At 43.8% G+C, this 24,830-nt stretch overlaps 1 protein-coding gene across 1 annotated transcript; it reads left to right on the top strand.

Annotated features, from left to right (window-relative positions):
* The first annotated feature begins 7,289 nt into the window (after positions 1-7,289).
* Positions 7,290-21,991, top strand: LOC126298480 (nuclease SbcCD subunit C-like). The gene is made up of 5 exons (XM_049989816.1): positions 7,290-7,363; positions 7,855-7,904; positions 7,994-8,043; positions 16,447-16,701; positions 21,166-21,991. The coding sequence occupies exons 2-5, from the start codon at positions 7,868-7,870 to the stop codon at positions 21,550-21,552; spliced, it is 729 nt and encodes a 242-aa protein (XP_049845773.1). The 5' UTR covers positions 7,290-7,363; positions 7,855-7,867; the 3' UTR covers positions 21,553-21,991.
* Positions 21,992-24,830: the final 2,839 nt, after the last annotated feature.

Genomic DNA, 24,830 nt, shown 5'->3' with positions numbered 1-24,830 from the left:
CGGATGCTTGAATTGTATGCCCAGTGCTCTGATTTGTCATCCTTAAAGCATATCTGCTAGGAAGGGCCAAAGAAACTGGTATAGGCATGCGTATTCAGATACAAAGGTATGCAAACAGGGAGAATACGGCGCTGCCGTCGGCAACGCCTATATAAGACAAGTGCCTGGCGCGGCTATTGCTACTACGACGGCGGGTTATCAAGGCTTAAGTGAGTTTGAACTTGGTGTTATAGTAGGCGCAAGAGCGATGGGTCACAGCATTCCCGAGGTAGCGACGAAGTGGGGATTTTCCCGTACGATTATTTCACGAGTGTACCGTAAATATCAGGAATCCGGTAAAACATCAAATTTCCGACATCGCTGACGCCGGAATAAGATCCTGCAAGAACGGGACCAACGACGACTGAGGAGAAACGTTCAACGTGGCAGAAGTGTAAAACTTCTGCAAATTTCTGCAGATTTAAATGCTGGGCCATCAACAAGTGTCAGCGTGCGAAACATTCAACGAAACATCATCGATATGGGCTTTCGCAGCCGAAGGCCCACTCGTGTACCCTTGATGACTGCACAACACAAAGCTTTACGCTCGCCTGGGCTCTTCAACACCGACGTTAGATTGTTGATTACTGGAAACATGTTGCCTGGTCGGACGAGTCTCGTTTCAAATTTAATCGAGCGGATGGACGTGTACGGGTATGGAGAAAACTTCATAAATCCATGTATCCTAGGTGTCAGCAGGGAACTGTTCAAGCTGGTGGAGGCTCTATAACGCTGTGGGGCGTGTGCAGTTGGAATGATATGGGACCCCAGATACGTCTAGATACGACTCTGGCAGGTGACACGTACATAAGCATCCTGTCTGATCATCTGCATCCATCAATATCCATTGTGCATTTTGACAGAATTGAACAATTCCAGCAGGGCAATGTGTCACACCACACGTTCAGAAATATTAATGGGTCAACATTTCTAAAACTCTAATTCCTCTCTCTCAAACCCAACCCTATGGGGAGAGAGGGAAAGTTTTAGTTTTACCAAATCAAAATTTAGTAAGTATATTTTATTTATCCGTAGCCATTTTCCACGCAAAAATGAGAAAATGGATTTTCTTGAATTACAGCGCCAACTTACAAGAATAAAAAAATGTTTAAGACAAAATGTACGTAGTTTTTTATGTAGAAATTTTAAAGTTGCCTCCCGCCCCACCTCCAGGGGGCTGGGGTGGCGGGCTAATTTTAGCACCAGCAGATGTTCCCCCTCGAAAATAATCAACTTTGAATTCTACACATTTTTTTTGTGTGAATCTTATTTTTCGAGTTATTCTGGCCTGTTAACTAAAAATTTACACCCTGTATGAGAGGTTGGATAAAAATATGGGAACACCGCGAGAAATACGTGCTTGAACATAATTGAATATGCTAGCCCACCTTGCAGGTTGAGCTATTGCATTGGACCACTAACGCTGTCTGTACAATGTCCTCAGTACACTGAAAGTGTCAATCAGAACGATGCATGTAGTTGTGAGTGCATTATGTCGGGACTAAGTTTATTCGAACGTGGATAAACTGTTGATGCTCGTATGTTTGGTGCTTCCTTTAACCAAGTAGGCCGAAGTGTTTGGTGTTTCAAGAGGCACCATATCCAAGATTTACACCGCCTGCCGGGAAAGAGAAAAACATCATTCGCTAAGTCTCAACGCGGACTAGAGCGCGTGTTGAATGATCGTGGCAGACGGTCAGTGAAGAGAACAGTGACATAAAAAAAAACATGAAAGGAATTTCATAACTCGGGAGTCACTGGGCGAGCTGTAATTGCAAAACCTCTCGTCAGTAATGGAAATGTCCGTAACAGGAAAGCGGGGTAATGAAGCCGTGAAACATGAGCTATGGAGCAATGGAAGGAAGTCAGTCGGTCGGATGATTCTTGTTTCACACGGTTTCCAACTACTGGTGAGTTTGCATTCCAAGAGCAAAACATGGCGGGCGTTCGGTGATGGTTTGGGTAACCATATCATGGTATTCCATGGTCCCCACGGTTCATCTGCAAAGTGGTATTAGTGACAAGGGTTAAGTGACCATTTTGGCTGATTAGATCCATCCCATTGTTCAGTGTTTGTTCCTCAGTGGTGATGGTGTGCTCCAAGAAGACAGGGCGTCTGTTGACACAGCTCACGTCATCTGGGACTGGTTTTGTGAGCACGAGTATGAAATGTCTGATCGCCGCTGGCTACCACAGTCATCAGGTTACAATATACACTACTGGTCATTCAAATTCCTACACCAAGAAGAAATGCAGATGATAAACGGGTATTCATTGGACAAATATATCATACTAGAACTGACATGTGATTACATTTTCACACCATTTCAGTGCATAGATCCTGAGAAATAAGTACCCAGAACAACCACCTCTGGCCGTAATAACGGCCTTGATACGCCTAGACATTGAGTCAAACAGAGCTTCGATGACGTGTACAGTTACAGCTGCCCATGCATCTTTAACACGATACCACAGTTCATCAAGAGTAGTGACTGGCGTATTGTGACGAACCACTTGTTCGGCCACCATTGACCAGACATTTTCCATTGGTGAGAGGTCCGGAGAATATGCTGGCCAGGGCAACAGTCGAACATTTTCTGTATCCAGAAAGGCCCGTACAGGACCTGCAATACGCGGTCGTGCATTATCCTGCTGAAATGTAGATTTTCGCAGGGATCGAATGAAGGGTAGAGCCATGGGTCGTAACACACCTGATATGTAACGTCCATGGTTGAAAGTGCCGTCAATGCACACATGAGGTGACCCAGACGTGTAAGCAATGGCACCCCATACCATTACGCCGGGTGATACGCCAGTATGGTGATGACGAATACACGCTTCCATTGTGCGTTCATCGCGATGTCGCCAAACTCGGATGAGACCATCATGATCCTGTAAACAGAACCTCAATTCATCCGAAAACATGACGTTTTCCCATTCGTGCATCTAGGTTCGTCGTCGAGTTCACCATCGCAAGCGCTCCCGTCTGTGATGCAGCGTCAAGGGTAACCGCAGCCATGGTCTCGGAGCTGATAGTCCATGCTGCTACAAACCTCATCGAACTGTTCGTGCAGATGGTTGTTGTCTTGCAAACGTCCTGATCTGTTCAGGGATCGAGACGTGGCTGCACGATCCGTTACAGCCATGCGGATAAGGTGCCTGTCATCTCGACTGCTAGTGATACGAGGCCGTTGGGATTCAGCACGGCGTTCCGTAATACCCTCCTGAACCCACCGATTCCATATTCTGCTAACAGTCATTGGATCTCGACCAACGCGAGCAGCAATATCGCGACACGATAAACCGCAATCGCGATAGACTACAATCCGACCTTTATCAAAGTCGGAAACGTGGCGGTACACATTTCTCCTATTTACACGAGGCACCACAACAACGTTTCACCAGGCAACGCCGGTCAAGTGCTGTTTGTGTATGAGAAATCGGTTGGAAACTTTCCTCATGTCAGCACGTTCCAGGTGTCGCCACCGGCGTCAACCTTGTGTAAATGCTCTGAAAAGCTAATCATTTGCATATCAGAGCATCTTCCTTCTGTCGGTTAAATTTCGCGTCTGTAGCACGTCATCTTCGTGGTGTAGCAATCTTAATGTCCAGTAGTGTAACTGAACCTTTATGGCCTTCTCTGGAGAGAAGGGTAGGTGATCGTTATCCACCTCTATCATCCTTACCTGCACTGGCCACTATCTGACATGAGTACTGGTATATGATTCCCTTGAAAACCACATAGGACATGTGTTCATACATTCCGAGGTGACTGGAAGCTGTTTTGTATGCCAACGGGTTTTCTAAACCATACTACACATTGTAATGTGTCGTGTTGTGGTGTTTCGGTATTTTTGTCAGCCCCTGTATTTTCCTTACCGCGTCACGTGCACGGAACGCCATCAGGCGGCATTCAGCATCGCGGTGTGCAATGGTCATAATATTTTGGTTCATTAGTCATTGCATTTAGATGCAATCAACACATTTATAAATAAATGAGTGTATTACAAGAGATCGTGTGCTCCAGTTTGACAGTTTTTAATTTAATTGATAATGGGAGTACGAGGGAAAATGTTTGTGAATTTTCCTCTGCAAGCGCCGATATTTCTTTATCTTTCTTCATTTTGTGGCAGTGCCTTCTTTTTCGTAATTAATCCTGTAAGAGTATTCTTCTTCTTCCACGACTTACTTCTCCCCTTCAACTTCCCTTTTGCGATGTCGTGCCAGAACCATTTGTTTGTGAGGGTCTGTCCAGTCTGCTTATCTCTCAGCTCGAAAATCAGAGTCAGCATCAACCTCTCTTGCTTAAGTCTCCTCAACACATATTCAGTGATACGCTATCTATTCACTTTTTTCTTCGAACTTTCTTCCTTTTCTTTTTTCCTTGCGTTCCTGATCGTCAACTATACAGTGCAGTGCTTCGGATGAGCTTAAAGAGCTGCTTCTGAAAATCCACACTCAGCCTGCTGGTGAACAATTAGTGCAGTTTAATGGGTGCAGCTCTTTCAGTGGCAACCCATTCCATTCCTTTTATGCTGTGAACATAGTCCGTTATAAAACTGAATAATTATTGTAAATACGAGTTACGAAAGACAGAAGTGTGTGTTACATCTACATCTACATGGATACTCTGCAAATCACATTTAAGTGCCTAGCAGAGGGTACATCGAACCGCCTTCACAATTCTCCATTATTCCAATCTCGTATAGCACGCGGAAAGAATGAACACATATATCTTTCTGTACGAGCTCTGATTTCCCTTATTTTATTGTGGTGATCGTTCCCCCCTATGTAGGTCGGTGTCAACAAAATATTTTCGCATTCGGAGGAGAAAGTTGGTGATTGGAATTTCGTGAGAAGATTCCGTCGCAACGAAAAACGCTTCTTTTAATGATTTCCAGCCCAAATCCTTTCTTTTTCATTTCTGTGACACTCTCTCCCACATTTCGCGATAATACAAAACTTGCTGCCTTTCTTTGAACTTTTTTGATGTACTCCGACAGTCCTATCTGTTAAGGATCCCACACCGCGCAGCAGTATTCTAAAAGAGGACGGACAAGGGTAGTGTAGGCAATCTCCTTAGTAGGTCTGTTATATTTTCTAAGTGTCCTGCCAATAAAACGCAGCATTTGGTTAGCCTTCTCCACAACATTTTCTATGTCTTCTTTCCAATTTAAGTTGTTCGTGATTGTAATACCTAAGTATTTTGTTGAGTTTACGGCTTTTAGATTAGACTGATTTATCGTGTAACAGACGTTTAACGAGTTCCTTTAAGCACTCATGCACATGACCCTACACTTTCCGATATTTAGGGTCAACTGCCACTTTTCGCACCATTCAGATATGTTTTCTAAATCGTTTTGCAGTTTGTTTTGATCTTCTGATGACTTTATTAGTGGATAAACGACAGCGTCATCTGCAAACAACCGAAGACGGCTTCTCAGATTGTCTCCCAAATCGTTTATACACATAAGGAACAGCAAAGGGCCTATAACACTACCTTGGGGAACGCCAGAAATCACTTCTGTTTTACTCAATGACTTTCCGTCAATTACTACGAACTGTGACCTCGCTGACAGGAAATCACAAATCCAGTCACATAACTGAGACGATATTCCATAAGCACGCAATTTCACTACGAGCCGCTTGTGTGGTACAGTGTCAAAAGCGTTCCGTAAATCCGCAAATACAGAATTGAACTGAAATCCCTTATCAATAGCATTCAACACTTCATGTGAATAAAAAGCTAGTTGTGTTTCACAGGAACGATGTTTTCTAAACCCATGTTGACTGTGTGTCAATAGACCGTTTTTTCGAGGTAATTCAAAATGTTCGAACACAATATATGTTCCAAAATCTTGCTGCATATCGACGTTAACGAGATGGGTCTTTAATTTAGTGGATTACTCCTACTACCTTTCTTGAATATTGGTGTGACCTGTGCAACTTTCCAGTCTTTGAGTACGGATCTTTCGTCGAGCGAACGGTTGTATATGATTGTTAAGTAGGGAGCTAATGCATCAGCATACTCCGAAAGGAACCTAATTGGTATTCAGTCTGGACCAGAAGACTTGCTTTATTAAGTAATTTAAGTTGTTTCACAACTCCGAGGATATTTACTTCTACATTACTCATGTTGGCAGCTGTTCTCGATTCGAGTTCTGGAATATTTACTTCGTCTTCTTTTGTGAAGGCATTTAGGAAGGCTGTGTTTAGTAACTCTGCTTTGGCAACACTGACTTCGGTAGTATCTCCATTGCTATCGTGCAGAGAAGACATTGATTGTTTCTTGTCGCTAACATACTTCACATACGACCAGAATCTCTTTGGCTTTTCTGCCAGGTTTCGAGACAAAGTTTCGTTGTGGACACTGTTATAGGCGTCTCGCATTGAACTCCACTTTAAATTTCGAGCTTCTGTAAACGATCGCCAATCTTGTGGATTTTGCATCTGTTTAAATTTGGCACGTTTGTTTCGTTGTTTCTGCAACAGTGTTCTAACCCGTTTTGTGTACCAAGGAGGGTCAGCTCCGTTGTTTGTTAGTTTATTTGGTATAAATCTCTTAATTGCTGCCGATACCATTTCTTTGAATTTAAGCCAAATCTGGTCTAAACTTATATTATTAATTTGGAATGAGTGGTGATTGTCTCTCAGGAAGGCCTCAAGTGAATTTTTATCTGCTTTTTTGAATAGGTATGTTTTTCGCTTATTTTTCGACGATTTGGGGATTACAATATTCAATCTCGCTTCAACAATCCTGTGTTCACTAATCCCTATATCGGTTTTGATGCTCGTTACTAAGTCAGGATTATTTGTTGTTAAGAGGTCAAGTGTGTTTTTACAACCGTTTACTATTCGCGTGGGCTTATGAACTAACTGCTCCAAATAATCTTCAGAAAATGCGTTTATCACAATTTCGGATGATATTTTATGCCTACCTCCGGAATTAAACATTTATTTTCGCCAACATATCGAAGACTATTACTAGATTACAACTAGCTCGTTACGTCGTCCGTCTTTTAGAATTTCTAATACTTACCAAAGACAGGGCGTATTGCAGATGAAATGTGTCATTGGTCGTGAACGTGAATTACTCCCGTCTGTAGCCTGGAAACTGAAAGTCATCTCGGACATAGAAAGGACCTCAGCAAGAAACAAGAGTCGGGCAATGTCTGTGAAGAAAAAGCGAGCCAGCTGCTGCTTGGATTTTCTTCCCGCAGCTCGCGCGGAAGGGCCTGCGGTCCCGTATAAATACTCGCCTCTCGCCCTCTACCATCGCCAGTTCCCGCTTTCCTTTCACACAGGTAGCTGTAGCTGATCCCAGGTCAGTACCACTGCCTTCTCGCACACTGGTTCACGTTTCTGTTACGATTAAATCCAAGTCTGCGTGACAGTTGCTTTTCTTAATTTACCACTAACTTTCAGTTTTCACCTAATAACGTACTATAATTTCTACTTTAAATCTGTGGCAAGGAATCTAGAGTACGGGAAATCTTTACTTTGGACCCGTTAATTACATCCATATCCGTGGACTACCTAGAAGCAATGTTAAACATTTTTAAAGCCATAGGCTGCTATAGACTGCATAAGTTCGATACTTACAGACATGTATACAAATACAACGCTAACAATAAATTGTTTTAATACATCAATAACTTGCTCTTGGATAGTTGTAATACAGTTTTGTTCGTTTACATGTAAATCTTTGTTCTGTCATGCAAACGTTGAGAGAGAATATCTACTTAAAAATGCATAAAACGTTTTGTCCAGCTGAAAGACATTTAAAATTTACAGATATGAACTCTCGTGTTTTAGGGTTATTATCATCATGAAGATGCAGTCCGTCTTTGCTTTCGTCCTTGTGGGTAAGTCATTTTGAAAGAACATTAATTATGTTTTGCCTGCTGAAGTGTCATGTAGAAGCTCCATAACCTGCATTTCTCTTTGTCTGCAGGGCTGTGGTGCTCAGCTATAGCAGCCGAGGATGCGGGACAGCTGGCCAACGTAAGTTACACGAAAGCAAATGTTTTTGAACTGACCACAAATTCTGCGTGAGTCATACGGAGATTAAGGTTTCATTACAGATAACAGGTCATACCGAGCTTTAGCGTTATCGAAGAAAAGAGTGATCCCGTATGGACGACTTAGTAATAAGCATCCCTGGCGTACAGAAACAACTCAAAGATTCAATGCAAATAAATCACTAGGTGTGGATTGAATCCCAGTTCGATTTTACAAAGAGTATTCTACGGCACTGGCCCGTTACCTAGCTTGCATTTATCGTGAATTTCTCGCCCAGCACAATGCCCCAAGTGATTGGAAAAACGTGCCGATGACTCCAGTATATAAGAAGGGTAAAAGAACGGCCCGTAAAATTACAGACCATTATCCTTAACTTCTGTTATCTGTAGAGTCCTTAAACATATTCTCAGTTGCAATACAATAAACTTTCTTGAGACTGAGAAGCTTATGTCCACGAATCACCATAGTCTTAGGAAGCATCGCTTGTGCGAAATTCAGCTTGCCCTTTTCTCACATGATATACTGTGAACTATGGATGAAGGGCAACAGGCAGATTCCATATTTGTAGATATCTGGAAAGCAGTTGACACGGAGTCCCACTGCAGGCTGTTGACGAAGGTACGAGCATATGGACTAAGTTCGCAGATATGTGAGTGGCTCGAAAACTTCTTAAATAATAGAACCTAGTATAATGTCCTCAACGGCATGTGTTCATAAGACACGAGGGCATCGTCAGGTGCGCCCCAGGGAAGTGTGGTAGGACCGCTGTTGTTCTCTATATACATAAAAGATTTGCGGACAGGGTGGGCAGCAATCTGCGGTTGTTTACTGAGGATGCCATGGTGTTAGGTAAGGTGTCTAAGTTGAGAGACTGTTGGAAAATACAAGACTACTTAGACAAAATTTACAGTTGGTGTAATGAATGACAGCTACCCCTAAATGTGGAAAAATGTAAGGTGATGCGGATAAGTAGGAAGATCAAATTTGTAGTGTTAGGATACAATGATACTAGTGTCCTGCTTGACATAGTCACGACGGTTAAATATCTGGGCGTAGCGTTGCAAAAGCGAAATGAGATGGAAGGAGCATGTGAGAACTGTGGTATGGAAGGCGAATAGTCGACTTCGGTTTATTTGCAGAATTTCAGTAAAGAGTGATTAACTTCTAAAGGAGATCGCATATAGGACGCTGATGCGACCTATTCTTGAGTTCTGCTCGAGTGTTTGGGATCTGTAACAGGATTGAAGGAAGACATCGAAGGAATTCAGAGGCAGGCTGCTAGATTTGTTACCAGTAGGTTTGATGGTTCAAATGGCTCTAAGCACTATGGGACTTAACATCTGAGGTCATCAGTCCCCTAGACTTAGGACTAATTAAACCTGACTAACCTAAGGACATCACACACATCTATGCCCGAGGCAGGATTCGAACCTGCGACTATAGCTGCAGCGCGATTCCGGCATGAAGCGCCTGGAACCACTCGGCCACAGCGGTCGACGGTAGGTTTGAAGAACACGTAATTTTTACGCAGTTGTTTGTATGTATGTACGTACGTATTACACCAGGCACCTAGAAACGACGGAGAGACTTCGTCCCGCCGTAGCCCTGGGTGGTTCACAACCCCACAACAGCTCACAGCAGTCCACCCACCCCACCGCCCCACACCGAACCCAGCGTTATTGTGCGGTTCGTCTCCAGCTCTTATTTACCGAGGCAGATGGAAAACCGCCTTAAAAACCACCCACAGGCTGGCTGGAACACCGGACCCCGACACTTATCCGCCGGGTGGATTCGTGCCAGGGACCGACACGCCTTCCCTCTCGGGAAGCAGAGCGTTAGACCACGCGGCTAGCTGGGCAGCCCTTACGGAGATGCTTCGGGAACTCAAATGGGAATCCCCAGAGGGAGTGCGACGTTCTTGTTGAGAAACACTATTTAAAAAATTTAGAGAACTGGCTTTTGAAGCTGATTCCCGAACGATTCTACTGTCGCCTTTGCGCATGAGGACTACAAAGATAAGATAGGAGAAATCAGGGCTCATACGGAGACATATAGACAGTTGTTTTTCCCTCGCTCTGTTTGCGAGTGGAATAGGAAAGGAAATGACTAGTAGTAGTGCAAGGTACCATCCGCCACCCACAGTACAGTGGCTTGCGGAGTATCTAGGTAGATGTAGATGTAGAAAGTACGTAATATGGTCATTAACACGTAGAAACTTCAGAAAGTAGTTCACACATGTCACCCATACTAAGACCTCTGCGCAACTACAGTGATGCATTGTCAGACGAGAGCTCATGTTCTGGGTTTCCTGCAGAAACAGTTCTGCTGCGGGACGGATAACAGGGCATCACGCTGTTCGATACTGAAATGTCACGGAAACTGAAAATGTACTCCACAGTGGAAGAACGTGAGACAGTACGATTCTTGTAGACAAAATGTCTCAACTGCACACAGATTGACCCTGAAATTCCAGCGGTATGTGGACCAAATGCAGTGTCGCATTAAGCCGTAGTGAAAAGGTACCAACGGCCAACAAGGGCGCACAGACGGCGGTGATAATGTGTAGCTTACATTTTGAAGACCTCTCGTAACTTTACATAGTTAAGTGTACTCCTATTGTTTACAGTGTCTTCGATTCTCGGAATATAGTTGCAGTACATCTACATCTTAACTCCGAAAGACGGTTTACAGCCACTGATGGAACCACAATGGTTGTCGGAGACCTCTATTACTGCTTGCGGATAGTGCGCGGGAAAAACGACAATCGGCAAGTCTCCGTATGAGCTAGATGTTGAGTGAATTGCCTCTCATGGTCATTTTCCGAGATATTTATGGGAGAATATGATATAATGTCTGAGTCGTCTTGGAAGTAACACTGTCGGAATCATAACAATACCTCTCCGTGGCGCATAACACCTCTCTTAACGGTGTCCTTGTTGCGGTTGGTAAATCGCCTCCGTGAAGAAACACACGGCTCTTCTTTGTATCTTCTGCATCTCATCTATTACTCGTACCTGCTACAAGTCCCAGGCTGGCGAGCAATATGCAGAAATTGGTCGATCGATAGGGCATAATGTACCACTTTCTTATATTACTTTTTGTAGATCTTCCGGTGAATCTTTGTTTCAAGTTTGTCATCCTTTTAACTAGTTTTATGTGGTCGGTGCAATTTACACCACTGCAGACGCATACTTCTTGACTTTTTCGGTTTTTGCTGCTTCCAATAATAACTTCGCTTGAGTAATTTTCGACCACAGCTGTAACGGGTAAAGGAAACCATCCAAGATGTTGCGTTTGGCGAAGGATTCTTGAAACAGTCATGTAACATTTAAAAATAATATTTTTAAGCCATCAGTCATGTTTCTGATGGATCATTGATAAATATCAATGAAGGCGACAGACACAGAACAGAAACACGTGACACCACCCCACAGGAGTTCCTGGCTGTAGTTCAGAATTACAGAACTTCTATCTTCTTTCTTTCTTTTGCTTACACCATAGTCCCGCAGCGATCGCAGGGTCGGCGTGGTTAGAACGGAGTTGGCAAAATTAGTTTCAAGGGTGGCCGGATGCCCATCCTGCAGCCACCCTGTACCCTCAGGAATGGAAGAAGTGTACCCCAGCTGTGTGCATCTAGTGTAAATCGTGAAATAGTGCGAACGTGTTTCAAATATCTGTGACGCGTGTAACTGAGGCGGAACGTGGGGACCAGCCCAGTATTCAACCAGTGGGATGTGGAAAACCGCCTAAAAACCACATCCAGGCTGGCCGGCACACCGGCCCTCGTCGTTAATCCGCCGGGCGGATTCGATCCAGGGTCGGCGCGCCTACGCGCGTCGAGGAGGCAGCACGTTAGCGCTCTCGGCTACCATGGCGGGTAATTACTGAACTGTTATCTGTACTGTGTTATTTATTCCTACACTATTTGAAAATTTTTTCGTATTTTATTAATTCTTGAACTTTTAAATAAATTTTGTAATCAGCATTTTGTAAAATATGTACTGACTCGTTCCATGGACAAATACAGTTCGTTTTATGACTGTTAATTTTCCTACCTGGGTGTAACGCTGACAGTTAAGCCTACATGTTCGCCATATCACTATAAGTTGAACGATTTATAGCTAGAATTTTGCTCTGTATATTCTCTGCGTTTGGAATCATTTAGGCCGTTCTTTCTGGGCTGTTGCAATTTCTAACACCAATTTAGACTCGACGCATACGAACTACTCGTTACCGAGAGCTCACAGCGTAATTTCCTAGCGTGTTGTAGCAGTATACGTGAAACAATGGAACCGTACACAGTACGGCAGTGAAGCTGATATCTCGCTACGAGGACACGGCGGGACAGCTGCGCTCGCCAATCGCTGCTGCTTCCCAGCGATTCCACCGATCAACGCGAAGCAGCAGTCGTAGGAGAATGGGGCAGTTCACACGATGACAGTTGCTGTTATCCTGCCATGGATGTAGTCGGTTTCGAAGTGGAGTTGTTGAAGAGGTAAGGAAATACCCTGAAAAGTACAGTACAGTCGTATGGCATGACTACTGGGAGATCGCAAAGGGTAGGTTCGGCTGTCGAGTAGAAAAAGATTTCTTCCGCTGCGCACAGTGACCCCTTTCCTTGCGGATGTTTGAGAATTTGGTCGTAACTGTACTTTCAGAGTGCAGGCAAGTGTAATGGACGCGTGTATGGTGTTATGGTAGCGTTGGTTGGTTGACGTGGGGGAGGGGTCCGGCTGGAGTGACCGTTCGGTTCTAGGCGCTACAGTCTGGAACCGCGCGACCGCTACGGTCGCAGGTTCGAATCCTGCCTCGGACATGGATTTGTGTGATGTCCTTAGGTTAGTTGGGCTTAAGCAGTTGTAAGTTCTAGGAGACTGACGACCACAGCAGTTAAGTCCAGTAGTGCTCAGAGCCATTTGAACCATTTGGGGGGGGGGGGGGGGGGACCAAACAGCGAGGTCATCGGTCCGGTTGGAGAAGGGAAGTATGGGGTAGGAAGTCGGTTGTGCCCTTTCTACAGGGTGGTCAGAAACAGTCTGGAAAATTGTAAGGGTGTTGCAGGAAGGGTTGCGCTGCGAAATAATTTTTAAGAAAAAAACATTCAATACGTTGCACCGTTTTCGTGTTAATTAGCACTGAAGTTACCCAATCAGGCCGTTACGCGCGCTAACTCGAATGGCCGCCAGAGTCGGTGTTGCCAAACGTGTCCTTCGTTTGGTTTACTAAAACCCGAATAAGAGAGCGACAGAAAAAATTGGACACGGGACGGTAGTATGGACTGAACCAGAGCCAAAGGCTGAGCAGTCTCGTGCGCTGCCTTCTATGCTATGAGAACAACTGACACTAACTGTCTCTAGCGGGGCGCTTGAATTTGCGCGAGAAACGGCCCAATTGGCTAACTAGATAATTATCTCGGAAACGGCGCAACGTAACGAATTTTTTTCTCAGCAATTAATTCTCAGCAGAATCTGCACGGCAACACCTTTAAAAGATTTTCACACTGTTTCTGACCACCCTGTATAAGTCTATAAGTGGCATAAACATAGGTATGCCTTTCTTTTAACCTATCACCTCCGATGAATATTTCACCGGAACTCAAACTGATCTATCCCGATGTCGGCTTCTATCAGTTTTTCCGTTCTTCTGTAAATAATCAGTCAGCACCTCTCAGTAGTAAAAGTATAAAATACAACGTATGTTTGTTTAATATTTCACACATGGAAAGTACATGCCAAAAGTAGCTATTAAGCTCCAATAAACATGGGTCCGCAGATCAGCCGTTGCCGAAGTATCGCATTAATTCGAGTTGGGAACCAACTGTAAACTCCTCTGGATACCGCAGTATTTCCTTTGATGTCTGAAGGTTTGGAATCGACTATATGTTCGTTTAAGCATGCGCAACTACTTCCTCCGTGCACTGTGCCGTACTGACCTCACAATCAGTCACGAACGTGGAGGCGCCATTGACAGCTGTTTCACCAGTGAAGAGAACGCTGACATGCACTTCATGTATGGCAAAGAGATCAGCAAAGCCCTTGAGGCTGCACGATTGTATGAAGAAGCTTTACCTCTCCACAGGCAGCCCGACAAGATTACATTTAGCCGGTTACATCAGCGCCTTAGAGAAATCGGGAGTTTCGCACAACAGGTACGACAAGGTTGACCTAGATCCATAACACGCGATGTTGAGAAAAGAATGTTACGCATTTTACACGAACATCAGAGCACTTCAAAAAGGAGGATTGCTACCCAAGAGTGTGTCCCGAGTCATAGCAATGTATGGCGGATTTTACATAGGGAAGTACTGTATCCATATCATCTCCAGCGAGTGCAAGCCCTCAACAAAGCAGACTTGCATCGTAGAGAGGATTTCTGCTAATGGGGGCAACAACAGTGTACCATGAATCCCCTGTTTGTAAACAGTGTTCTGTTCATGGGTGGGGCTGGCTTTACCTGTGACGATATTTTTAACTACCATAACTGTCACATCTGGGTCGATGTCAATCCTAATGCAACACACGTATCACGATACCAGCAGCGTTATTCGTTATACGTCTGGGCAGGACTGCAAGGAGACTGCATAACTGGAGCACAATTCCTACCACAGAGACTAAATGGACAGCAGTACATGCTGTTTCTACGGACTGTATTTCCAGATGTACATGATGATGTCCCACTGGAGCAACGCCTGAACATGTGGTTCATGCGTGACAGAGCTCCAGCACATTTTCATTTAAGAGTGCGCCAGCTTCTAACTCGGACGTATGGTCAACATTGGATAGGTAGAGGACAGTCTTTACCTTGGCGTTCAAGGTCTCCAGATTTAAATCCCATGGATTTCTGTGTGTGGCGCCTCACGTTGGAGCTTCCAAAAGAACTCCGTTGGAATTCGATTACTCGATAAATAGTACAATTCTCAAGGCTGTCAATTCAGCTAAGTACCTGAGTGTTAAAATTACGAACAACTTCAGTTGGAAGGACCACATAGATAATATTGTCGGGAAGGCGAGCCAAAGGTTGCGTTTCATTGGCAGGACACTTAGAAGATGCAACAAGTCCACTAAAGAGACAGCTTACACTACACTCGTTCGTCCTCTGTTAGAATATTGCTGCGCGGTGTGGGATCCTTACCAGGTGGGATTGACGGAGGACATCGAAAGGGTGCAAAAAAGGGCAGCTCGTTTTGTATTATCGCGTTATAGGGGAGAGAGTGTGACAGATATGATACACGAGTTGGGATGGAAGTCATTACAGCATAGACGTTTTTCGTCGCGGCGAGACCTTTTTACGAAATTTCAGTCACCAACTTTCTCTTCCGAATGCGAAAATATTTTGTTGAGCCCAACCTACATAGGTAGGAATGATCATCAAAATAAAATAAGAGAAATCAGAGCTCGAACAGAAAGGTTTAGGTGTTCGTTTTTCCCGCTCGCTGTTCGGGAGTGGAATTGTAGAGAGATAGTATGATTGTGGTTCGATGAACCCTCTGCCAAGCACTTAAATGTGAACTGCAGAGTAGTCATGTAGATGTAGTCATGTAGATGTACCAGTAAGCCCACCCTCTGCGACCGCCCGGATCTTGCAGAATGAGGGGCAACCTCTGGAACAGGACAAGCAGCCATATCCGGCTGAAGATCAGTATCAGCTGGAGACAGAGCCTGAAACCGGTTCGTCAGACAAACTGGAGAGGCCTTCCGTTCAGCCCTCTGGAATGTCTTCCGCCCCCTGCCACAACTCGAGACGACCTCCCACTCTACCACAGGTGATGGGCCAGCCTCAATGTGGGCAGTATCCCCGGCAGCCACAGCCGTAGTCCGATCGGAGGATGCGTGGGACGAGCTGGCCGTCCCCGACAAACCCCCGTCCGGACCCCCACAGTGATCTCCACTGGCAACAGCCTCAAGCTGTGTGACCGAAGCCAACACTGCCTGAAGCTGGGAGCGAAGGGATGCCAGCTCAGCCCGCATCCGAACACAGCAGTCGCAGTCCCTATCTATGCTAAATACTGTTGTGCAAGGAACGTCTGAACTCATCTACAAAGAGCACAAACAATTCGATACAAAATTTAAACGGTTATTAAAATACAAGATTGCCTAGTAAATGCAGTGATGCTGCTACTTGCGCAGTGCTGACACACTGCTCGGCGGCAAAAGGAGACTACGCGATTTTACACTATTCAGGTACTAAAACGCGATGCTACAACTCTCAAATACTATAATACGCCCGAAATTTATGAATTAAACAATGTAAGTACCCAAAAACACGCAACGAAATTGAGAATTGAACTATGTAACAAATAAGTGAGCTAAGGGTATACGAGTTGCTGCTGGCAGCTGCTTATCCATGAATAATGAGAATGTTTCTTTTTGCAACTTGCGACGGCAGGTGGAGGCGGATCCGGCGGTGGCTTCTTCCGAGGCGGAGGCGGCGGAGTCGAGCTACGGGCACGGCCACGGCCACGGGCACAGCGTGGGCGCGGGGCTGGTGAGCATCGCGCAGGGCGCCGTGGACGCCGCCCACGCCGCAGTCGCGGGCCAGCCGGCCGCGGGCGGGCAGGCCGCCTTCCAGGCCAAGAACGCGCTCGCGCAGAACGCCGCCGCAGCCGCAGCCACGGCGCAGGCCGCGCTCGCCGGCAAGCAGGTGAGCGCTCACAATTTTTCTTATTTACTTCTCATCTTATACACAAACAAGCAGTTGTCTACTACGTTCAGTTGATGCAAATAAACTGATACACTTTAGGTTTGCACGTGACAGTACTACTGTAGAACAGCGCTCTTCTTTTTAGTATAAACTGCTAGCAGTTTTGCAGAGTTATTGCTGGTTTTGTGGGTTTTCCCTTATTTATGAAAAGCAATGTAGAATTTCATTTCAAGGCCGGTGTTATATGTTTTAAAAAAAGACATAGTGCTTTGCCCAAGATATTTCCTTAATGATCTGCGTGCTGCTGTTATTCGCTTCTTGACTACAGAGTGGCCAAAAGTTATGGGCAAGCTCTGACTGTGTGTTCGATGGCCAGATATTGTCTATACTGTGCATTTGACTCTGTGAAGGCATGGCAGAAATGGATACGTGAGGCGCCTCTGTGATGGCGACGTGAAGTTCGTTAGTCATATACTGGTCCTTCTGTGCAGCTGTTTACGCGTGTGGTAATAATCTGCAGTACGGAAGATCCACCAGAGACAAAGCTGATCACAGAAACCCGAATGTTTGTGTAATCTCTGATACGCGTAAGATTGTTTAAGTTAGATTAAGTAGTACGTAAGCCTAGGGACCGATGACCTCAGCAGATAGGTCCCTCAGGAACTTACCACCAATTTCCAACCAATTCAAAGTCAGTGAACTCGCGATGTACCGCCACGTTCACTCCACACCTGTATATAAAAGACTGCCCACACATACGCCACGTACAGGCTTCATCCATGGGACATCTTCAAATAGGACAACCTTACCCATGACTTTTCGTCATTCAGTTCAGTCATGCATCTACTGCTCGTAACACTCTATTATTCTAAAGTAAAAGGGAAAAGTGAAACAGTTGTTGCAAAGGTAGCAACATGCAAGTAAATTTGTTTTAAAAACGAAAAAGTTACTGACAGAATAGTTATTTCTTTTATAAAACTTCTTGTTACTAAAATTGTCAATAAATTTCAAATTTTAAAAGTCAATGCAAATTATGCTTGATTGATGGGCTGCAGTAGAATCAGGAAGTCAATTCTGTGCAACCAAAAACAATGTAGTGGCGGATCGTCCAGTGAATCTTTTCTTGGTGAAATATGCTTTCATTTGTGTGTGTGTGTGTGTGTGTGTGTGTGTGTGTGTGTGTGTGTGTGTGTGTGTATTTTATTCTAACAGACGCACACCAAGTATAGCAGTAGACAGACAGCATTTGGAAGTTCCTTGTGTCCGAGAGTTAAATTCGTTTCTATTTTTAAGTTTTATTTGTGATTCAGTATCATGGCTAGGAGCACCTAAGAGCTAGTCTCCGAGGTGGATCCACACCAGAAGATAGATTAAAATATATTTTTCAATACTGAAAATGAAGATGATGGTATGGCATTATTGGTTGGAAGACCCCGTCACAGGTTGTTCAGCTGACCGATTCAAGTCTATTTGGCGCCACTTTGGGAACTTTCATGTCAATGGAGATGAGATGAAATTATTAGGCCAACACAAACATCCAGTCCCTGAGTGAAGAGAATATATGATTCAACCAGGAACCAAACACGGAACTCCTATGACCTGGAGGCAGCAATGCAAACCATTAGTTACGTGAATGTATGGTGTCTGTTCTTTCAGACAATTCCGAAGGAACAGACACTATGCATTAATATAACTGATTCACCTCGATTGGCAATGACTCAGAAATCTTCAGTGTGGATGCACAATACCGTTTGACCTCCTCCGGGAATCTCGTGGACAGGGACTGTAGATAGTTCGGGCTACATAGGAATGTGGGACGGCCAGGACGTGTGCTGAGATAGTCCATGCAGTTGCAATAAACACTTTGTCTGGATGGTGCAGTAGTTAATGCAACTGCCCAGTAAGCAGGAGATCTTGGATTCGAGTCCTGGTTCAGGAATATTTTCACTCATCACCACTGATTCCGCATAAAGTGACATGCAACTGACATCAATAATTCCTTCTCTTTCCTTTCCGTTCTCTTCCTTCCACCTTCCGTTTACATAAACGGTAAACACTAGACCACTAGCTATGGATATTACAGTGTATTACAGAATTTAAATTATTAGGAAGCAGTCCGAATATTTTCCATGTTGATTTAAATAACAGTCTAATTTTGGTAACTGCTGCCATGAAGTGGAAACTTAAAACTGCAGATGGAGAGGCCAGTTAGCTTCATGTAACAGAGGTGTAGGACCATGGCTTCTGCGGAGTTCAGCTCTTAAGCATTTCTAGAAGATCCAACAATCTGAGCCTAAGGAAGTCATATCAAACTTGTCACAGTTTTCATATTCTACTGCTTACAATGAAGGGAATCGCTCTGAGATTCCTTGTTCTGTATTTGTCTTTTATGTTTTGATGTGCCATTAATCCACATTTAAGACTGATGTTTTGATAGAGTTGGGCATACTCTTCTGCTGCTGTTATTAGTATACCTTTACTGCAGAGGTAGAAGTGACAGTTGCGTAAATATCTCGCTAGAGTGCGCTGGAATATAATAAAATGAGAGTCAATAACTAGCAACAGAGTCACGAACAAATAGCTGAAATAAGGGCATGAAACATATGTTCTAAATTTCAGTTGCTAACATGTACATTACCCGCTAAATCGTTTGTTTTATAAAGTATGTCATTTATAAGTTTGTTTCTGTTTATTGAGGTTCATTTTCAGGATTTTCGCAACATATGTGTCACATTCAGCTGCTGCAAACATGTATTTCGTGACACAACTGAAGGGGGTAAAAAAACCGGCAAGATCCTATGGCAGTTGAGATTTTAGCACAGATTCATAGCCTTCCCTTGTTCAGAAAACATCAACTGTGACTGATGGTTACATATACTACTGACCATTAAAATTGCTACATCAAGAAGAACTGCAGATGATAAACGGGTATTCATTGGACAAATATATTATACTAGAACTGACATGTGATTACATTTTCACACAATTTGGGTACATAGATACTGAGAATTCAATACCCAGAACAACAACCTCTGGCTGTAATAACGGCCCTGATACGCCTGCGCATTGACTCAAACAGAGCTTGGATGGCGTGTACAGGTACAGCTGCCCATGCAGCTTCAACACGATACCACAGTTCATCAAGAGTAGTGACTGGCGTATTGTGACAAGCCAGTTGCTCGGCCACCATTGACCAGACGTTATAAATTGGTGACAGATCTGGAGAATGTGCTGGCCAGGGTAGCAGTCGAACATTTTCTGTATCCAGAAAGGCCCGTACATGACCTGCAATACGCGGTCGTACATTATCCTGCTGAAATGTAGATTTTCGCAGGGATCGAATGAAGGGTAGAGCCATGGGTCGTAACACACCTGAAATGTAACGTCCACGGTTCAAAGTGCCGTCAATGCAAACAAGAGGTGACCGAGACGTGTACCAGTGGCACCCTATACCATTTCGCCAGGTGATACGCCAGTATGGCTATGACGACTACACGCTTCCAATGTGCGTTCACCACGATGTCGCCAAACACAGATGCGACCATCATGACTGTAAACAGAAGCTCGATTCATCTGATAAAATGATGTTTTGCCATTCGTGCACCCAGGTTTGTCATTGAGTACACCATCACTGGCGCTCCTGTCTGTGATGCAGCGTCAAGGCTAACCGTAGCCATGGTCTCCGAGCCGATAGTGCATGCTGCTGCAAACGTCGTCGAACTGTTCGTGCAGATGGTAGTTGTCGTGCAAACATCCCCATCTGTTGACTCAGGGATCGAGACGTTGTTGCACGATCCATTACAGCTATGCAGATAAGATGACTGTCATCTTGACTGCTAGTGATACGACTCCATTGGGATCCAGCACGGCGTTCCGTATTACCCTCCTGAACCCACCGATTCCATATTCTGCTAACAGTCATTGGATCTCGACCAACGTAAGCAGCAATGTTGCGATACGATAAACCGCAATCGCGATAGGCTACTATTAGACCTTTATCAGAGTCGGAAATGTGATGGTACTCTTTTCTCCTCCTTACATGAGGCATCACAACAGCGTTTCACCATGCAATGCTGGTCAACTGCTGTTTGTGTATGAGAAATCGGTTGGTTAACTTTCCTCATGTGAGCACGTGGTAGGTGTCGCCACCGGCGCCAACCTTGTGTGAATGCTCTGAAAAGCTAATCATTTGCATATCAGAGCATCTTCTGCCTGTCGGTTAAATGTCGCGTCTGTAGCACGTCATCCTCGTGGTGTAGCAATTTTAATGTCCAGTAGTGTAGATCAAGTTATACTTTTCGTGTACTGTTGGAAATAATTCAGATGTTTGAGTGTGCCACCATTTACTGCAATACATCAAGAGAAACCCCTATCGATGTTCGCGATTGCTGTGCTAATAAGTGACGAACCCAACCAGAAGACTGTCTGGGACGTAGATAAGCAGTGTAGAGGAATTATTTTCAGCTGATCGTGGCTAACCTGGAGCAGGCACAGCGGGACGCTCTGGTGCAGGTGGAGTCTGAGCTGCTGCAGCTGGCGCAGGCGCAGCGAGCTGCCACGACGGCGGCCGAGTCGGTGGAGGCGACGCAGAACCAGGTGCGCGCAGTAACGGCGGCGGTGAACGCTGCGCAGGTGGCAGCCGACCAGGCAGCGCGCGCCGCGCAGGAGGCGCAGGCCGAGCTGGCGTCCCAGAGCGGCATGGTGGCAGCTGCGCGTACGCGCTTCGGCCAGGCGCAGGCACAGCTGGAGGACGCGCGTGCAGACCTCGCCGCCACGCAGCACGCCGCGCAGCAGGCCGCTGCAGCTGCTCAGGCCGCGCAGACCAATGCGCACAAGCACGGCCACCACTGACCTCGCCATTTCTTTGCTGAGCTTGATACTCCAGTTCCATTCTCAGCAGTGTGACAAGTAACATCTATGCTCTCCTCTCCTTCATCGGTATGGATAATGCAGGGCTTTGCACATACTTTATCTGATTACTAATAATTTGTACTATTATATTAAGAGATTGTAACAATGTTCCCTCAGACTCTTTTCTTGTGTGTTAACAAATATTTACCTACTATACTGAAGAAGAATAACACACATAATGAGAGGCAAAGATCATAAGAGAGGTATTGCAAGGAGTCTTTCCTGTACTTGTTACTTCAATAATAAACAGGAACTAGCTGCTGTGAAATGTCAGAGAGCTGTTTCTATAAGTGTATTAAGACTGTAATGTCAAAATAATGGATGCTATTGTAGTAATGCATTTTGTACTTTTACAAATAAATAAAAGTTGAAATATTAATGTTTTATTCAATATGAGACCTATTAATATCCACATGTCTGGCTATTTATTTATCATATGGCAATACAGACACATAAGAAAGAAACAGACAAATCTCTAATATTACAAGCGTTAATAATTGCAAAGAAACATTACTAATATAACAAAGTTTAAGGATTACAAACAAACATTGAGTCTATTAATATAATCTATCGACTCTGAAGTTGTTAGCAGGAAGTCGTCGGGGCTCCCATTATAGGCTCTTCTGGAACACTCTTCAACAATGTGGCTGATGGTCTGTCTTTCTTTGCAGTCACACTGAGGGGATAATATTTTACCCCAATTATACAGGGAGTAAGTACATCTTCCATAATGAGTTCTAATCCTATTCAGAGTGGACCACATTTTGTGTGATAGGTCAAAACCAGGTGGTTTTTGTGTGATGCAAGGCATGTTATGATTTTGCCATGTGTTCCATTTTTCAGACCATGCGTTTGTGATACTGAAACCTTCTTGTACACAGTTCCTTGCTGTTCTTGTTGGTGGGTTCCTAGATCGAAGCTGCCATAAAGAACAACAAGGAACTGTGTCTGGTAACTATATATCTTTCTGGTGCACTTTATTGGCCTTTTGTCTGAGCACAAAAATTTTAAAACTGTTTAAGGATCCAGAGTGAAACTTCCAATCTGTAGGATTCATGAAGTGATATCCATTCTGAATTGAAAACAAAGTAACAAGCCAAAAACAAGTAAAGCCATTCATACATAATCTTGAATAACAGTCCAAATCAGTGCTATAATAAACAAAGGTCACTGCAGTTTATACAGTATGGCATTTATCGAAAGTCATCATAGAAAAACAGCAAGTGAAGTGTTGTTAGATAGAGCAAGAATTTATGTAGCAATATCGACTACTGCCCAGTAACATGACACTGTCTTGTCTCAGTACTTATGAGCAAGTCCTGCGCTTCAGCACAGTGATTGAATCATTGTAATAAGGCAGCCACAGCCAGAGATCAGAATAAGTGAAATGTGATTTGTCCACTGAGCATTTACAAGCTGATACTATTCAACTCCGAACTTCATGTAGTTTAAATTGCTGTTGTTCACGAAGAACTCATATTGTATCTCTATGCTGTGAGATATAATATGATATGTTATAATTGGAAGAGTGTTTAAATTTTAATACGTTGAAAGCCATCTGCAGGACTTGACAATATATTTGCAAGAATGTTTACATGAAGTCATAAAATCAACTCAGATGCTTATTACAGATTCAACAGTGTATCTGTAAAATGACACAAATTGACCACATTAGACTTGCCCCACATTTTTCAATGGGAAATAAAATGCTCTTTTAAAACTTCAAATATCTCCCTAACAGTAAATTATCTTCCAACATCCGTTAGAAATTGCTTCCTGTGATCAGTTCTTGACACTACAATACAAGTTTTAGCCACTTCACTTTCCCCCATTGTCAAGTTGATGATGTGCTGTTGCATTATAATGTGTCATGTCAAATAATCCCTTGTTTTAATCAAATTCTGCCATAATTGCTTTTTTCACTTGTCATTTCATTATATCCTAATTAGTTATTCAATCCAACCATCTATACTTTATCATTCTCCTGTGGCACAACAGTTCAGAACTTCTATTCTCATCTCTCCTGAATTGCTTATCATCCAAATTTCACTTCTGTACAAAGCTAGAATCCAGACAAACATTTGAATTTATATTTGGTGTTAACAAATTTTTCTCTTTCAGCCGTGTATTTCTTCCTATTGCCAGTCTACATTTTATATCCTCTCTGCTTCAGCCATCATCAATTATTCTGTTACCCAAATAACGAAAAACACTTACACCTTTAATGTCTCAGTTCATAATCTAATTCATTCAGCATCACCTGTTGGAATTCGATTAAATTTCCATTACCCTCATTTTACTTCTGTTGCTGTTAATCTTACAGCCTATTTTCAAGACACTATCCATATTGTTCACTTACTTTCCGCTATCTCTCACAGAACTTCAGTGTCATCAACAGGCCTCAAAGCTTTAATTACTTCTCTCTGAATTTTATTTGCTTCCCAAAATTCTGCTTGGTTTCCCTTATTGTGTTCTCTAGATACAGACTGAATAACATTGGACATAGGACACAACGCTGTCTCACTCCAGTCTCCACTGCTTCTACCATTTCATGTCCTTCAACTCCTGTAATTTCAGTCTGGTTGTTTTACAAGTTGGAGGTGTTATTTAATATTGGCTTACGTGTTCCAGGATTTCCCCAGAGCCCAAACTGAACTTCCATGATGCTACCTTCTACCAGTTTTTCAAATGTTCTATAGACAATTCATGTCAGTAGTTAAACTGGTGGTAATATTCACAACTCTCTGCGCCTGCATACAATGGAACTGGTGATTCGCCTGTCTCATACATCTGGTATGCCACCTGGCATGGTTCTGTCATCATTGGTTCTGCCAATGGGATCAGTTAATCTGAGTGAATGTTGTCTATTTCAGGGGCCTTGCTTCGACTCATACCTTTCAGCTCTCTATTCAATTTATCTCACTTTATACATTCCTTCCATCTTCAGGTCTTCCCTTCCTGCTTAGTAATGGCTAGCGACCTGAGCTCTTTGTATTAATTCATGTGTATCTCTTTTCTCCGAAGCCAAAGCTCTCATTAGTTTTCATATAGGGGACTTATATCTTCCCCATATAATACAGCAACTCCATTCTTTCTATGAACAGTGAATTTACTTTTTTAGAAGTGAACTAAATTTACTACGTTATAATTTGATTATCACACAGTTTTAATGCGTTCTTCGCTCAGTTCAAATTTATGAATACAACTGGTGTGTAATA

The sequence above is a fragment of the Schistocerca gregaria genome, chromosome X (genome assembly GCF_023897955.1).
Source record: "Schistocerca gregaria isolate iqSchGreg1 chromosome X, iqSchGreg1.2, whole genome shotgun sequence".
Classification (NCBI taxonomy): domain Eukaryota; kingdom Metazoa; phylum Arthropoda; class Insecta; order Orthoptera; family Acrididae; genus Schistocerca; species Schistocerca gregaria.
This window is presented reverse-complemented; position numbering and strand designations above follow the sequence as displayed.